This window comes from Molossus molossus, unplaced genomic scaffold (assembly GCF_014108415.1).
Source record: "Molossus molossus isolate mMolMol1 unplaced genomic scaffold, mMolMol1.p scaffold_m16_p_19, whole genome shotgun sequence".
Taxonomy (NCBI): Eukaryota; Metazoa; Chordata; class Mammalia; order Chiroptera; family Molossidae; genus Molossus; species Molossus molossus.
Genome location: NW_023425354.1, coordinates 27,093,035 through 27,110,249, shown reverse-complemented (window position 1 = coordinate 27,110,249; position 17,215 = coordinate 27,093,035). Strand labels below are relative to the sequence as shown.

At 50.8% G+C, this 17,215-nt stretch overlaps 1 protein-coding gene across 3 annotated transcripts in view; it reads right to left on the bottom strand.

Moving 5' to 3' along the window:
• Positions 1–2,707: 2,707 nt before the first annotated feature.
• HOXB3 (homeobox B3) overlaps positions 2,708–17,215 on the bottom strand; it is a 41,103-nt gene continuing 26,595 nt past the window's right edge. The window contains exons 3-5 of one of the 3 annotated variants that reach the window (XM_036268242.1): positions 9,381–9,468; positions 5,877–6,475; positions 2,708–5,032 (exon numbers count right to left, since the gene is read on the bottom strand). In XM_036268242.1, the coding sequence (XP_036124135.1) occupies positions 4,179–5,032; positions 5,877–6,324 (1,302 nt within the window). In that variant the 5' untranslated portion in view covers positions 6,325–6,475; positions 9,381–9,468 and the 3' untranslated portion in view covers positions 2,708–4,178. The remainder of the gene's footprint in view (positions 5,033–5,876; positions 6,476–9,380; positions 9,469–17,215) is intronic. The other 2 variants (XM_036268244.1, XM_036268243.1) reach the window with 2 other exon arrangements.

The window sequence follows — 17,215 nt, the reverse complement described above, 5'->3', positions numbered from 1 at the left end:
GCTTTTTATTCATTTTAAAGGGGTTGAGATAGTCTGAATTTTAGAGAGTGCTGTAATTTACTGGAGGGAGGGGACACAAGACAGGGCCCCAAGCAATTGGTGGTAAACCAGATCTCAAAGCAGAAAATGAAAAGTCGATCTGGGGGAAGATTTTTAAATAAGTGGGTCAGAGGGATGGAGAGGAGATGAGGCGATCAATCTTAGCCCCCTGACAGCTCCCTCCGATGGCATCAAAGAATTTGGCTCTTTGGGAAAGCAGAGGGAACAGCCGAAATTCCACATCCCTTTAAAAGGCCTGGGGGTGGGTGGTGTTAGCACAAGAGAAAGGTGATTCTGGGAGATGGGGAAACAGATGGGAAATGGGGACAGAGGGAAGGGCGCTGAGTTGGGTGGAAAGTTTGTCTGGAGAACTCCCACGGCTCTGGCCTCCCCTCCCCCTCCTGGCTCTCGGCTGCCCAGCAAGGAAGAGAAGGCTGGTTAGCAGAGAAATGGCAACTCAGCCGGGAGCAGGAACTAGAAACTTTCTGTCAATGTAACAGCCGCGTGGGTGGTGGTGAGTATTCATCCGCGTGGGTGGTGGTGAGTATTTAAAAAGGACAGAGATGTCTGAATCGAAGTGTGGGGCTGGAGAAGAGCCAGTTGGAGGTGGGGGCTGCAGGGACAGAGCGTGGCAGACTCTGGCTAGCTCTGGAGGGCTCAGAGAGAAGTGCTATGAACTGGACAAACTGGCCAGAGAGGGTTATGTCCAACTCAGCTCCAAAGAAAGCAAAATTACCATTTGGAGGTGTGTGTGGGGCGGAGGTGGGGGGTGGCGCAGAAAAATCTGAGGAGTGGTTGTCTGGAAGATGTGCAGTGAGGCCTGAGAGCGGGTTCTCTCTCGGCCACCCCCTTGAGAAGCTCTGGAAGTTTTTTCACGGGCTCTCGAGCTGGCTGCAGGGTTTAGCGCTTCCACCGGCAACAGCCGGCCAAGACTGTCCCTGCAGGAAATACGGCTCTCCCTAACCCTGCTGACAGATTTTACTGCCAGATTAGAGAACAGCAGAAAACTTGGGTGTTAAAAGGGGCCAAGAGAGCCCTCCTTCCCAGAGACACAGCTTCCCCGCCCCCTGTTGTGCTGTGAATCTTACAGCACAGATATTTTCCCCATGACTTTGGCTGCTGAGCTAGCTGGAATCTCGCAGAAAATAAGGGTGGGGTACACCAAGCTAAATCGGTCCTTATTTTTCTTGTTTGCCACCCAGCTTTAAGCCAAAGCTCTGTTTTTCAAGCTCCAGCTAAATTCTTTCTCTTGGCCTACCTCTCTCCTGCTAAATAATCAATCCACTGCACCCCCAGACCCAAACATGGTGCTTCACCTAGTTACATCATTCAGAAAATGTTATTCAGGGAAGAGGAAGAGAGAGAGAAAGAAAGAAAAACCCTTGAGCGTTATTTGATCCCAATCAAACTTTGCACGCTCTTATGCCTTTAAATTATAGCCTGACCCAATGTTAAATTGCTTGCTGCTTGAATGAGCCGAGTCCAGTTAAAATCCTACTGGGCGGGGGGGTTGTAGAACTCAGGTTGCTTTTTTATTGTTATTTATTGTTGCATAAAGACTATAATTACTAACCTTGGACTGCCAGGATGCAACATAAAAATGAAAATCAGCCCTCTCTTTAAGGCTGAGGGCCTGCAAAGATTCTCACCCACACCCCCCCATCACTTCCACCAAATATATGCTCCTAATTAAGCAATGCGGGCGCATCGCTTACAATTAGAATTATGCAACTCTTCAGCAAGCAGCCATCGCTTCCCTTTCAACGAATTAGCTCCATATTTCAGCCGCCCTGTCTCCTCGCTCTTATCGACTCCAGCGACGCAGCGGTGACATTTCATCTTTGACAGACTCTCTCTATCCTCACTCCAATGTGATAAAACTTTTATGGAACCACGACTAAGAAATGAAGTTTTCCCAAGGATCGTGGAAACAGAGCCGCACATTAGCCTGGGGACCATTTTATTTACGCTTGGATCCAACAGCTTCTCCCACCCTCCTCCTCTTCCCTTTCCTTGGCAGGGGAAATCAAAGGCGCCTTCTTTCCCTCCGCCCCCAGTTTTATTTAGTAATTTAATTTCACTTTAGTTTTAAGGTTTGACCTGAGAAGTCCAGGCCTCATATATATATATATATATATTTTTTTTTTTTTGATTAATCATTTTCCTTTGTTTTCATTTTAGACCCAATGGTGGTTGGGCTTCTGGTCACGTGACGACTTCTTTGTAGCTCCGGAAGAGAAATGAAGTTTAGGTTGAGTGGAAGGAGCAGTAATCTGCCCATTTTTGTTGTTGCTGTTGTTATTGTTGTTGTTACGGGTGGGGGGGGGGCTGAGCAAGGAAGTTGTGACGGAAGGAGTGAGAAGACAAAGGTCAATGAATGAGAAACATGGAGAGGCAAAGCTGAACAGAAAGGCCTAGAGAGAGCACTCAAGAGTCCTTCCTCCTTTCCCCCAACTTGTTTCTTAAGTCTTAGCTAAAGGAGTTGGCAGGATATCCCAGGCTCCTGTGAGAAAAGCTATATAAACATGAGACACAGCAAGGGGAGGTAGGCGCCTGAACAGTGGACAAAAAGGCCAGGATAGGGTCTTCAGTGTCCTTATTCCCTTGGGGGGAAATTTGGCAGTCAGCAGCCCCACTCTGCTATCTAAATTGGACCACCAGGACAAGATAAAATTGATAACAGAAAGTTTATTCAAGAATTGTTTGACAGACAACCCTTTTAAGTAAGGAAAAAAGTAACTACGGAAGAACAGAAAGTTCCAAGAGGGAATTAATCTAATTCTACAAATTCAGGACTATACAGTGACAATTAGGAGCTGAGTTCATGCCTTTTAGAACTAATTACAATTGCTCATAAGTACGAGTTTAACATAAATCTACAGCTCTTTTCTAGAGTACAATAATAACTAAAATAGCTGGTTTTACATGACAGGAAACACATCCTTTATAACAAGTAAATACTAAAAAAAAAAAGTACAGTTTTTTCCTTTTTCCCTCATATAAATACATAATGTAAGGGGATAAATAATACAAAAAAGAAAATATTTTAACAGGCTATGACCAATAAATATATATGAAAATGTTCACTAGAACACACACTTTTTGAGCGATGCTGGACTCCTGCAGGCCCAGACATCTCTCACAGTTGTTTTTATATCCATTAAAATGTAAACTCTAAGTGCAACAAAAGTGTCCTGTCAGGGGGTTGAGCAAGGCACACAGGCCCAGCTGCAGCCCCTTCCTGGGACAGACAGTTTGTTAAAATATACCCTGTTTTCACGTTAAGTCAAGAGAGCAACAGGAGAAAAGTGTAGAAGAACCTCGTGTCTCCAATTGCTTTCTGTAGAAAGAGTGGGATGGACCTGGAGCTGAGATGGGTGGGAGGCAGCAGAATGGGCAAACCTTCAGTCCTGACAATTTGCCTACCCTCACCTCCCAGCTTTTCCATAAAAGAAAAAAATATATATATTTATAATATAGACAGCTCTGACTTTCAAGATCTCTCACCATCCCTGAGCCCTCTGAAAACTGTAATTGATGGGGTCGGGGTATAGATATTAATGTACTAGAGCAGAAAAATATGGGGCTAGAGGGGAGTGCCCAATTAACCTCAAATAGATGGGAGGAAACTTGAGGCTTCAGGGAAGTGGGAGGGGGAGCAGTGCTTGGTGCCCCTGGTTCTGAAATGTTTTCTAATTCTTTTTAAAGGAGAATTGCAAGGGGGAATCAAGATTTGGGGGAATTTCCCACAGACACTGAAGGTAAGTTGGTTGGTTGGTGATGGCCTAGCCATCTTGTCTGTGTTTTTAAAATGTGCTTCTCTTTCTTGTTTCCCTATCTTCTCCTCCTTCAACCCCACTCCCAAGAGTGGAATACCAACTGGATTTTGCTGGAAGTCTAAGGTTGATGGGGGTCATCTCCAATCTGCGGTGGACTCCTTTCCCGAGGGTAGGCAGGCAGAACAAGGGCTGGAGGATTTAAAAAAAGCACCCTCTTAGGTCTAGAGGGGAAGGAGTTCTAGACTTGTTTTTTCCCAGGAAGACTGTCTACCCCGTCCATATCCCTTCTTCAGATTTCCAGGTTGCTGCTCCAGGCTCTCCCTTACCCCTTGACCTCACCCCTTTACCCTCCCTCTCCCATCACAGATGTGTTAACTTGGGTGCTTCTTGGATTCTACCCTGAGGAGGAGGCGCATGGTGAGAGGAGAGGTCTGTGTACGTGGGGTGGGGGTCACAGGGTCCGTGGTGCTGGCTGGGGGCCATAGGGGGCGCCCCGTTGTAGTCCAGGTTCCCCGAGGGGTGGTGGGAAAGGTGGTTGAGGCCGTAGAGGGAGGGGCCGGCAGGGGGCGGCAGCGGATCCGCGTAGCCGCCCCCGCCCACGTACACGGGGCTACCCTGCATGGTGGGCGTTCCGTAGGCGCCCCCGTTGGCTTGGAGGACGTGGGGCTCGTAATCGGGCGCCGGCGTAGGGGGGTACTTCTGTGGGGCGCCGCAGCCTTTGAGAGGGGGCTGGTAGGTGGAGGACAGCGCGTAGGCATTCTGGTGGGCTTTGCCGAAGGTGGGAGGGGACGGACTCTCGTAGCTGGGGGTCAGGGAGTGTAAGGCGTTCATGAAGCCGGCGGTGGACTGCATGGGTTGCGGGGGACTGCCGGCGGGGGAGGGGCCCCCCGATGACGAGGCCAGACCCTTGGCCTTCTGGTCCTTCTTGTACTTCATGCGCCGATTCTGGAACCAGATCTTGATCTGCCGCTCGCTGAGGTTCAGCAGGTTGGCCATCTCCACGCGGCGCGGCCGGCACAGGTAGCGGTTGAAGTGGAACTCCTTTTCCAGCTCCACCAGCTGCGCGCTCGTGTATGCCGTCCGCGCCCGCTTGGACGCCGCGGATCCCGGGGGGCTCTTGTCCCCTCCCCCGCTGCTGCCGCCCCCGCCACCGCCTCCACTACCTCCACCACTACCTCCTCCTCCTACGCCGCCGCCGCCGCCGCAGCCCTCCGCTGGATCCGAGGGGGAGGGGTGGGAAGGGGAGAAAATGAAATAAAAGATAATTACTGAACACGCCGAAATTGAATGCATCGTTTCTTAATAAATCCAGGCTTGGACTCGGAGCCCCCCGCCACCTCCCCTTTCTGTCCCCGCCTCCTCCTCTCTACACCCCCCCCCACGCCCGTCGCATTAGCGGACACTCTATAATAGTGGCATTTATTAAGAGACCTGTTCTCCTCTCACTGCCCCAGCTTATGAAAATTTGATCATGTCATGCAGACGGAGCCACATGGCCATTTATTTAGGGCTGGATTTTCTCGCGCACGCTTTTTTCCCCATCCCCAATTCCAGGTCTGGGAAGACACTCTCCCCCTTCCAGCCCCGTCCGTGAACAGGGTGGGTGGCCGAGGAAGGCCCTTGAGGGAATCTGGACATCCGTGAGCAGGGCATGGGAGTGTGGCTCGAAGAGGCTGCCGTGCCTGGAGGCCGGGACCCCGGGCCGCCCTAGAGATTGTGATTAATACCCACAGTAATCATACTTAATAATAATCAATCGTTGACGACTCTGCGTCTACTGGCAGCGTCTCATGGCTCCGCGGCCTTGGAAGGGCTGAGGCCGAGCGCCTGGCCTTCTGGAGCTCTCAGGAGCTCGGGTGGAGGGTGGCTGGAAGGAGAGGGTGTTGGCGGGGTCAGGGGTCATCAGGTGGTGGGAGGTAAGGGAGCTGCGCCGCTGCCGCCGCCACCTGATATTGTTCCCAGGCCGCCGCCTGGGCGCCTAGGGGCTGGGTGCTAGAATAACAGTGACATTCCTAGCCCGGACAAAAGCGGACATGGAGGAAGGCAGAGAGCTGGTACCTGTGCCGGGGGAGCTGTTTTTCAGCTTGGACGTTTGCCTCGACTCTTTCATCCAGGGGAATATCTGTTTGGTGAGGGTGGAGTTGGAGCCGGGACCGCATTTGGGGGGGCCGCTTTTGCCGGACCCGCCCCCATTGCTGCTGTTGCTAGTGGTACTGGTAGGTGCGGCGCTGGGCGGGGGTGAGCCGGGCGGGGCGGGTAGGGGCTCGGGGGCCAGGCCCGGCCTCATGCAGCTGCCGTTGAGCTCCTTGCTCTTAGCATGCTGGGCGGCGTTGCCCAGGGATTGCAGCGAGCACGCTGAGCGCTGGTAGTCTCCTTCCAGGTGCGTGGCGGCCTGGAAGGGGGGTTGGGGGGCACCGTCGTAGCCGAAGCCATTACTGCCAGGGTACGAGGAGTAGCCTCCGAAGAGTGCAGCCGCGGCGTTGTCGTAGTAGGTGGCTTTCTGCATCGCTGGGCCAAACCCGGGCAGTAGGTGGCAACTTGCAAGGGCCTGATACCCTCACGACCGGACATTGGCACCCCTGGGGGTCACGTGAGGCGCCGGACCCCCCCTCCCCTTTCTGCCCCCCTCCTCCCGGGGTCTGTTCGGAGCCGCTGACCTGCGGGGTGAGAGAAGAGACACAAGGGGGAGAAGAGGACTGGGGCTCGAATCCATCTTAGGAACTGAAAAGGGAATTGACATCAATAGGGATTTTTCTTCTCCCCAACCCCAACATCTTCACAGCAGATGCTGAGGCCACTTCCTGACCTGAAATTGATTTTTCTTATTTCAATGCTTTAATTTTAAAGTAAAAGTCCACCAGTTTATTTCCACTTAAAAATAAGGACTTTACTCCTTTAGGGACTGGCTAGGTATAGAATCTTAATACTTACTGCAAGAGTCGTTGCTTTCTCACCTGCCTGCACACTAGCCCCTGACCTCTCCTCCTCCCTCCCCCTATCTCCCCCCCCCTAACTCTGGGATAGGGTGGCTCAAGAGAGGGGAGACAGGAGACTCCAAAATAAAAGCATCATCAGCACCCTTCTCTGAGCTGAGAGACCTCCTGCTTCTGCCTCCCTCCATGTCCATCTAGGTCTCTCTCACCCAAGCAGAGTCTCACCTGGAGGAAAAACAGATCTCCGAAAGAAATAGAAAGAAGAAGCAAGTTGAGCAGAAAGCCTTCTTGTATAAGGGATCCTTTCCTTCCCCTCCCACCTCACAAAGACGACGACGACAACAACAACAACAACAACAACGGCCTGATCTAGAAAACTTCCTGAAGACTTTTAACCTCCTGGACCAGAGGAACTGAGGCTTTCATGTGTCCCTGCTGCAGGTATCACCACCTCCAGTCTAAGTCTTTGCTCAGCCAAGTCTGGGACCCAGCAGCCAAGTGCCCCCACGGGGCCCCCAAATGGAGCAGGGCTGTTTCAGTTCCCTGGCTGGGCTAGTTGGTGCTGTGACCATTTGGCCCACATCGTTTTTTAGAGACTTAATTTTTTCCCACCCTTTTCTTGACAGTTTGTTTCCTTTGATTCCTTCCAAAGAAGAAAGAAACTGGATAACTGCTGGACTTTTCTACCGCGAGATGGGAAAAGGCTTTCTAAAAGAGAAAAAAATTCCTTAGAAAAAAGAAAGTCAACAAAGCAATCTGGACAATATTATTCTCTGGGTTGGAAACGGGGTACCCCTGTTTACTAAAGTTCTCTGAGGCAAAATAAATTTTTAAAAATACAATCATTATTTTCATGCAGCCTTTTAAAAGTGTGCAGAAAAATAAAGGTTCAAGCTGTCATAGATTTTGTATATTTCTTCTGAAACTTCTGACTTCATCCTCCACCCCATCTGTCTTCCCCAATGCCTAGGCATCACTTTTTCATAAAACCTCCAGACTGACCCCCTCTTCTGACATGTGAGTTTGGAATACTTAAATCTCATTCAGACCAGCTGGCAAACTCCAAAGAAAACTAAAAATAGGAAAATAAAAGAAAAGGAGTGTAGGTGAAGGAAGTCCCTCCCACACATAAATCCCCTTCTTAATAGCACAGATTTATACTCAAAAGAAAGCCAGGGTGGCCCTGAGTTCCGGGAAGAATTTGTTTCTGGAAAATACACATGGGTCTGCAAAACAGCAGGTCCTTTCAGGGAAAACTGGAGTTCAATTGACCAGGCTGACCCAATCCCTTTATTATTATTACCATTAGCCTCTGATGATTTAACCAAAATTAGCTTCGGAGCAGCCCTGGCTGAAGGGGGAATTAATTAACAGGCATCAGTTGAGTTTGTTATTAATAGATAGAAGAATAAAATAAAAACGTTGAAGGGGGTTGGCTGTCTGGGCCCTGGCTTTATTTAGTCTAAATGATTGTTACAGCAGTAATGATGATGATGATGATGATGATGATGATGATGATAAAAGAATAATTTGACTAGACGCCTGAGGCCGAAATTTCTGTCGCTCCCCCTGCAATAAACCCGCAAACCATTGCAGGGCCGAGGCCAGGAGAGTGTGGGAAGCGGAGAAGCCAGAAGCGTGATAGGAAAGAATGGAGACTGCCGCCGGGGAGAAAGGGCCCGGAAGGTTTGCGGCGGGCTTAGCCCCCGGCCGCCGCCGCCGCCGCCGCCGCCGCTGCCGCCGGGCTGTCTGGGCCGCTGCTGCCGCGGTGGCTGGCGACTAGCTATCCGGGCCCAAGGAGGCGAAGAGAAAGCGTTCAGGACGCCGAACCGGTTAGCGGTGGCAGGTTCCAAGCGCACCCGGCTGAGGGCCGAGCCCTACGGGCGACAGCAAGTTTGGGCGCTGGAGGTAACAGAATTAAAAGGCGCTTTAGCAACTCCGCTCCGGGACTTTGCCAGGCCGGGCTGGAGGGCGCCGAGGCCTGGCTGACGGGACAGTGAGAAGAGGGAAAGGTGCCTAGGGGACCCGAGATCTGGGGATCCAGGAGAAGTGGGGGTGGGGAGCAGCTCTACCAAGCCAAACATGTCTATTTCCCTTGCCTCCATGTTGGAAAAATCCAGGCTCCATATGGCTTCTCCGGAGGGAAACGGTGATTCCTGGCTTCCCCCCAGGGTCTCGCTGGAGTGAGCCACCCTAAGAAACCCACCTTGCCAGGCACACCCCCATAAGAGCCGGGGGAGTAACAATGGCTGGGGAAGCCCCGGGAGAGGGAATAGGCCACCTTCCAGGACTTAAAAAAATAATGGAAGGAAGAAAAATAAAACAGGGAAGGAAGAGAAAGGTTAGGCTCTTCTTATCAGCGGGAGAAAAATTTCTGCCCTGGATCTGGCTGCTGAAAGAAAAGAAGAGAAAAGGAGAGAAGCAGGAAGAGAGGGAGAGAGGGAGGGAGAGAGGGAGAGAGAGAGGGAGGGAGGGAGGGAGAGAGAGAGAGAGAGTCAGTCGCTGCGTGGAAGGAAGCTTAAAGCTTGTGAACTCTTCTTGAACCGAGATTGGAGTCATATGGGCCATAAATCATTGAGACATACTCTCCGCCATTCACAAACTGATAGCCTATTTTAGTCCAGCTTACCTTAGCCACCGACGAGGGGAGAACAGGCAGACATAATATATATTCACATCGAGCCCCAGCGCGAGCGGCAGGCGAGAAATCTCCCCTCCTTGAAGGCAAAGGAAAAAAAAGACCACTGTTTAAAGCTGCGTCGCCCCCCCCCCCCTCCCCAATAGCCACCCCGGCTGGGGAGCCCGAGGGGCAGACCGGCCGGAGGTGCCGCGCGGCGTCCGCTTCAATTCACTCGGCTTAGGAGCGGGGGTGCGCAGGAGTGAGGGGGTGGGGGAGCGGGAAAAAAATAGAAGACCGAAAGGTGCTCGGGCTGCTGGGCTCCCCGAGAATCCAGCTCCGGGCTCCGCCACGGCCAAGTCGCCACAGTGTGGTTGCCCTATAAGACTGGTACGCCCTACTCTCCGTAACAATGGCCTCTGCTTTTGCACAGGGAAAAAAACCACACACACACACACACACACACACACACACACAAGCTCACCCCCCCCCCCACCTCTCCCCCTTTAGCAAGCTTAGATGCCTGATAAGGAGGGAAGGTGATGGTGGTATTGGAGAAGAGGGGATTTTCACCCCCCCAAAAAAAAGGGTGAGTAAGGAAAGAAGGTAGAGGTTTTGAGTTTTCTTTCTTTCTTTCTTTCTTTCTCTCTCTCTTTCCTTTTTCTTTTTTTAAGAACAGGTAAATTTTTAAATGGAGATTTTGGCAGGGAGGCAGGGAGAGCAAAGGCAAGGCAAAGCCAGTTGGTGTTCACAGCTCCCCAGTAGTAAACCATTATGCTAATTGAGAAGTAGCTGCTGGGAGGCCTAGTCAAAGGCGCTATCTTCCCCGGAGGTGGGGTGCTGGGTGCCCCTCTGCATTCATTCGCAGTGGAACACTAGGTTGGTTTTTTTGTGTGGGTTTTTTTTTTTTTTTTTGAGTAGTTTCTCTCCTCTGGGGCTAGTGGCTGGGTCTTCTGCCCTCTCTGCCCTCTCACTCTGGCGCCCTCCATCTGAGTCTCCCAGTCTGCTTCTCTCCCCCACACGCACTCTATTCTTCCTCTCTCCCCACAAATTTCCAGACCCAGTTTCCAACCGGTAGGGGGGAAGGCCAGATTTTTTAAAAACAGCCCCCCCCCCACTTTGAGAACAGACAACAAGCGGTGAGTGATTATTTTTAAAAACCAGACCATCTTGCAGAGCGAGGGGGGTTGAGAGGAGGGTGACAAAAGGAGGACCCTGTGTTTAGTTAGAGCTCAAGACCGGCTGGCAATAAGGAGTCCGTAAGAACTTCACGGAGAAGTTTCTGTTAGGATTCTCACCTCCAGATAGGCAGGGCTAAGAGGTGATAAGGATATTTGTACTTCTAAGAAGATGAGAAGAACTAGCAAAATGACTTAATTTTAATTGCACTGGCAGAAGAGATGGAAGATTGTTGTTATTGTTGTTATCATCATTATCATTATTATTCAGAACAAACCTGTTTGTTGTCTTAGTTCTACAAGATTGTGATTCTTGGCAGAAGTGAGGAAGATGATAAAAGCTAAACTTTTCTTAGGATGTGTTTCAGAAGGGCAGAAAAAGGTGGGGAGACCTGTAGGAGGAAGACGGGAGCCAAGAATGTAGGTGTCTGCAGATTTGGGTCAGGGGGTGGGGAAGTCATTCTGGTGGAGGAAAAAGACAAAAAGAGGACCAGGACATTTCCAAAAGCAGGAATGTTTGCAACTCTGCCTAACTGCTGACTCTGGGTTTAGGGAATAAAATAGAAGGCAGTCTATTCTTTCTACAAAGGCAACTTGGAAAACTTGTTCTCTTAACTTTTCGTAGACAGAAACAGCCACTACCCTGTGACCTCCTGGTTAGAATATCTGGCTTTTGCCTTCTCCTATCTGGATGCACCAGGAAAGATGGGACTGGGAGAACAAAGGTGAGAGATTGTTTCCAGCTATTGTCTCCCTTCCAGGAGAGGGTGGTGTGTCGGGCAAAGCTCCCCTCATACCCTATCGCTCCTCACTCACAGGCTCTCCTTTGGGCTGAGGAAAGGTTCTATTTTCATAGGGAGTGGTCCCTGGGCTCCCCTGGCCCCCACTTCTTCCAGGCTCCCTAAGTCAGGCTTTCTGGGCTACAGCAGCAGGTTTCCTGGGGCCCTACTGAATTAAGGGATGGGGTACCCATGGCCTCCCTACCCTCCAGCAACAGGAACTGCATGCAGAGCTTCCACTATGATGTCCCCAAAGATCCTACCTTCTACCTAGAGAGTGGTGGCTGAGAGAAAGGGGTGGAGGTAGATGAGGATGGAGGATGGAAGCCATTTTTCTGTGTTTACCAGTAGTACCAAGAAAAGAAAATGCCCAAGCCAGTGTTGGGTCTCAAGCCAGGACCCTCAAAGAGAGTGATTAGGGTTGCCTAAGTGTGTAGCTGCAAGGAATCTGTCCTGAGATCGCTAGTCCCTGGTTAGAGACCTACAGAGTCAGACTTAGGTACCTTTGGGGGGTCTGGTGGGTCCGGGAGGCTTCCAGAGGCTTAAGGGAACCAACCGGCACCTTTGAGTCTTTTCTCTCACTCCCCAAAATAAAAAAGTTAAGAATGTACCTCAGAGCCTAAAGCTCTCCTAGCTGTTGCTAGAGAAGGTCATCGTGAAATTGAGAGAAGAACCTGGTTGTTTGTGGGGCTGCAAAGCCTTGCACCAAGGAATAAAAAGAGAGTCTGGAGAGCACCCAGCCAGCTGCAGGCCTGCAAGCCCAGGCTACAGGAGTATCGGGCCTGGAGCTGAGCTGAAGGTGAAGGAGTTTTCCAGAAACAGCAGTGGACTCCTCTTCCCCACCCCGGAGCCTCCTCAACTCATTGTGGTCCCTTCTGGCCACACAAGGAAGTGGGGCACAGTGGGGTGGAAGCAAAAAGAAGAACTGGGGAGCAAGAAAACTAACCTGAAGAAAATTTTCAGAGGACATGCACCCCCAAATGCGGTAGGAGATGGAGTGGGACTTCTTAATTAGTTCTGGAGAGCACAGCCCATTTGAAATGTTTGGGAGGCAAGGCAATTAGATCCCATTTTGGCTTCTTTCTTGCCTTTTTTCTTCCTTTCTCAGAGATTTCTGGCTGGCCCGTTGCCCCTGATTGGGGCCGGGAGGGTGTGGAGTATGCATGGTAGAAAAGGCAGGCAGCCCTGGGATGTTGATGCAGGCTAGGGACCTTTCAAACTTCAGGGGACGAAGGCTGGGCAGTGAGGAGCGTGGGCAGGGAACTTGGGGTGGGAGACACCAGAGGGGTCTGAGGGAAGACTTTTGGGTCTGGAAAAGAGTTGATGAGAGGGCTTCACCCCTGCCAATGAAGTTGTGATTCAGGGGCAGACTAAAGGGAAGAGAGGGAACAATTTTTTTCTGGATTCAAGGCGGGAAACTTGGCAATTTACTCTGTGTGTGTGTGTGTGTGTGTGTGTGTGAGAGAGAGAGAGAGAGAGAGAGAGAGAGATATTGAAAAAAATTGGAAAGATTGAGACACAGAGACCTTGTTGTAATCTAATAATTAAAAGCAAAAAATTAATAATAAAGGTAAAAATTAGAGAAAATGCCCCCTTTCATAGGCATTCTTTTCTCTCTGATTCAGTTTGTGAAAAGCCAGAGCACTCTGGCACTGGCATTCCCCTCCCCCACTCCTAATCTGTACCCAGTACTAGGGGACAAGGAGTACTTTAAATCCTCTTGAGAGATCGCTGGCCCCCAGCCTTCCAGACCTTCGGGGGTTCGTGTCAGTTTCCCTCCTTCCAAAAAATCCATCAGAGAGCAAACGAAAATTCTCCTCTCAAGAAGCACAAATTGGCTGGCTCCTTTAAAATCGATTTCTGATGATCAGCCTTGGGGTGACCAAGGATGCTGCCCTGAGCTCAACCTGCCCCAATCCAACCCGCCGAACGAAGCATCTGTCTGTTCCTTTCTGGTCCTGTCTGGGTTCCCAGACCCACACTCTTCTAGCTTCACTGCCCAACTTTGCAGCAGCGGCAGTCTTGTGAAGTTCACACCCGCGCCGGAATCTCCATCCCTTCCTAAATATTAATAAAGACTTTAAAGCTGGGGATTGTAAAATGGGAATTGCTACTGAAGACTCCACTTGGTATTTGGATCCCCAAACCCGCCTTCCCCCACCCCACCCCACTGCAAGACGCGGGATTGGGACGGAACAAAGGGGCAGTGGCACGGAGATTTGGCGCCTTGGCAGAGGCCGGTGTAGACCGGGCTCAACAGAGGGATCGAAAGAACAAAAAGGCCACTAGGGTTGAAGAAGAAATACCCAAGCTGTACTTCGCCCCTCCCCAACACACACACACACACACACACGCACACACAAGCGTTCGGGTGAAAAGGGAGGCGGGAGAAAAAAAGGGCAGCCACGGGGATTTGCCAAGGTTCCTCGATGACCACGGAGGCCGCCTGACCACGCTGAAGAGCGGATGCCCCCCCCCCCACACACACACACGTCAAGTTGGGAGTTGCCGGCAGTCGGGCGCCTTGCTGGCGTATGAGCCCCTGCTGAATCAGGGGTCCCTGACGCCCCATCTAGAAGCTCAGTCCAGGCCTAGCTAACCCACCCGGGCAGATGTTGAAACAAAGGTGGGCAGAGAAGGCAAGAGGAAGAGGGTCGAATCTAGGACAGCTGGATGGGGGTGGGGGAGTGCTGGGGAAGGCAGGGAGAAGCAGGCAAAAGAGGAACAGGGGCCCAGCCGCTGCGAGTGACTGCGCAGGTCTCTCCTGACAGATTGGATGTCTCTCTCCCAGTGACCTCTGTTTAGCAGACAATAACTCACCGGATTAATGACCAATCAGCATAAGGCCTTCCGAACTGCATCCAAATATAAAACTACAAAGTTGGATGGGATAGAGCCAGAGTCTGGACCTGCCAGCGCTCGCGCTCTCTCTCTCTCTCTCTCTCTCTCTCTGTCTCTCTCTCTCTGTCTCTCTCTCTCATAATAATGTTTGGAGTGAGGCTTTAGGATGTGGCTATCTGGGCAGAGACTCTGATTTCCAGAACTAAGATGAAGTTGTTTCCCATCCCTTCCCACTTACTCCAGCACAACTCGTATCCCTGACCACATTTCTCAGGGCAGTCTGGAAACCTCCCCTCCTCTGCCTGGCCTCCTCCTATCTCTGATCCTACAAGAAATCTCCCTTCTCATACCATTACATTTCTGAGGAACTCCCAGCCCTTCTGAATTTTATTTTCTCCCAGTTGGGGGAAGAGATGGAAATAAGAGCAAAAATTGATGGGGGTAGTCACCCACCTTGCAGGCCCATCCTGGCTGCCCTGGGAGGACACCTGGCATAGTGCTGTGGCACCCTGTGTTTGCCCTCTCCTAGAAAGAGAAGGCCCAAAGACCCAGAGATCAGGGTGAAGCTAGGAGTGGGGGTGGGTGGGTGACCTGCCATCATGGAATCTAAATTCTAAAACCAAAATTCAGTCCCTGGCTGGAGTAGAAGGGACTTTAAGAACTTCATTCTGACTAACTCCAGCTTAAGCTGGGCAACTGGTAAGAAGAGTGCTTTGCTCTATGATGTCCAGCCTTCCTTCCTTAGCCCCCCTTTAAATGCCAATTCCAGCCCAATCCATCTAGCCAGCCCCTCTCCATTGCCTTCTATTTCCATTGCTCTCTGAGGCCTAGCCTTCTCATCCAACCCTCAGGGAAAGAAACCCAGTGGATTTCCTAGAGCCAATCTGAGTCACCATCCACTGCTCTGGGTGGGTACCAACACCCTGTATATTGCAAATAAGCATGCAGTAACCTCTGTATGCAAGGGAGCTGCTCTCAACCACTAGACAGTTACTCAAAGTCAGAACTGGAAGGACTCAGAGATTATCCTGTCTATTCCTGCCATTGTTACAGAGAGAAACTGAGGTCCAGAGTGGGAAAGTGACTTGTCTTAAGTCATCCTTGGGATAGGCTTGGAAGTCAGGACACTGAAATTCTAGGCGTTCCAGACTGGCTGCATGAGCTAAAGCAGAGAACTCCTTGGGCCTCAGTGTACCCTTCTATATAGCCAAACATGTGTTTGGAGGGAAGGGGTTGGGCTAAATGATCTTCTTAGGCTCCTTTTTGGACTGAGAGTTGTTCTCTGTGTGCTGATGTAAAAGTGAGCAACACTAAGCAGTAATAAACTAAGTTCAGACAATAACAGCACCAATGTGGCCAAAGGCAGGATATTTCCTTTTGGGATTTAAATGCAGCCTTGGCCGGTTTGACTCAGCGGTTGGAGCTTCGGCCTGAGGATCAGAGAGTCCCGGATTCGGTTCCCGCTAGGGGCACATACCCCCCCAAAAATGTTTACACCCCTCTATTATGGAACACCAACCCCATCCTGTTCTTTCTTACCCCCACAGGGGCTCATGAACTGGCTTTTACCGCGCTTCTGTTTGTGTGTTTATGTGGGGTGTTGTTCTCTACCTCCATCACCAAGTCAAAAGTGCTGTTTTTGGACACAGGAACCTGAGCAGTAAATAATTAATTTGTATAATTAGTGGAGGAAGGCTTCGACCTGGCAATTTTTAACCAGGAGTCAATGCACCCATTGTACCAACTGGCCTTCTCACCCGACCCCCAACTCTGCCCACACACCTACCAGCTTCCCAACTGCCTCCCCCAGTTGGAGACCAGCATTCCCAAGGTGACCATCAGGATTCCAGGAGTCAGACTCTGCTCTCTCCCCACAAAGTTCCTTTCCCTGCCTGCTCCCTCCCACCCCAGAAATCAGTCTGCCTGCAGCTGCCCTTCATAGCTTGCTTTCCCTACCCCCTAAAGCTGTGCTGGTCCAGGCTCCCTGCTCTTGGGACACAAGTAATCCACCTCCCCAGCTCAAGATGCCCAACAATCCAACAATACAGCGAGTTTGCATTTCAAGAAACTCCCATTAATATCAATTTACTTCACTGAAACCTCGGGTTCTTCATCAAGTTGATGATTTATGATAAAATCAATTAAATTACGGCCACTTAGGGCCCAGCCGCTTCCTCTCAGATTTCATTGGTGCAGGACCCAAGTGTCTGGTGGAAAAATGCAAGTTTAGCTGGAGGCGAGGAAAGATAATTCTGCGGCTGAGAAAATTTAATGCAAAACAATTTCCAGGCAAAGCCAGGCGTCTGGACAGAAATGCAAGAGCCACTAGTTGGCCTGAGGAAATAACTATCTGGGGGTCAAAATATTTTTCTCACCACACCCACCATCCTGCTCTGTTCCCCTTTGTGCTCTCTTGCCCCCTTCCCCAAGCAGACCTTCAGGGGAATTTAAGCAGTAATGGTGGAACCCAAGCTTGCCAGGACCCAGCCTCAAACCACTGATCTCCCCTACTACCCCAGGCCTTTTCCTCCTCTCTCCCTCATCTTCTCACACAGCTATGCTCACTAATTCCTTAGTCTCCCATGGCAAAGTTAAAGGTTCAAAGTGAGTATCAGGTGGTGCGTGGGCAGATGGCACAGAGGGTCCAGGGCCAGGCCAAGTGGACTCTGCTGCATGTGGCAGTGGGAGGAAAGAAAACACAGGCGGAACCAAGCAGTGCCCCACGGTGAGGGCACAGAGCAGCAAAGTGTGTCCAGAGCTAACCCATCTCAGGGTACAGGACCGGAGACCCCTCCAATCTCCCTCCCAGCTCCCTGTCTGCTCACTCACAAAGCCATGATGTGCCAGACAAACACTAACCCAAGAATTGACACACACACAAACACACCTACACGTGTGCATGCTTGCACACTCCTTATACCTCATACAGACCCACCACATTTGCTTCTGCGAAGAAATATTTCCCACCATCTCCCCACATCTGAGAAAATAAATCCCAGAGCATCAAACTGGTATTGCCTCCCACTCCAAGAAGAAGGGCTTCTCCCGC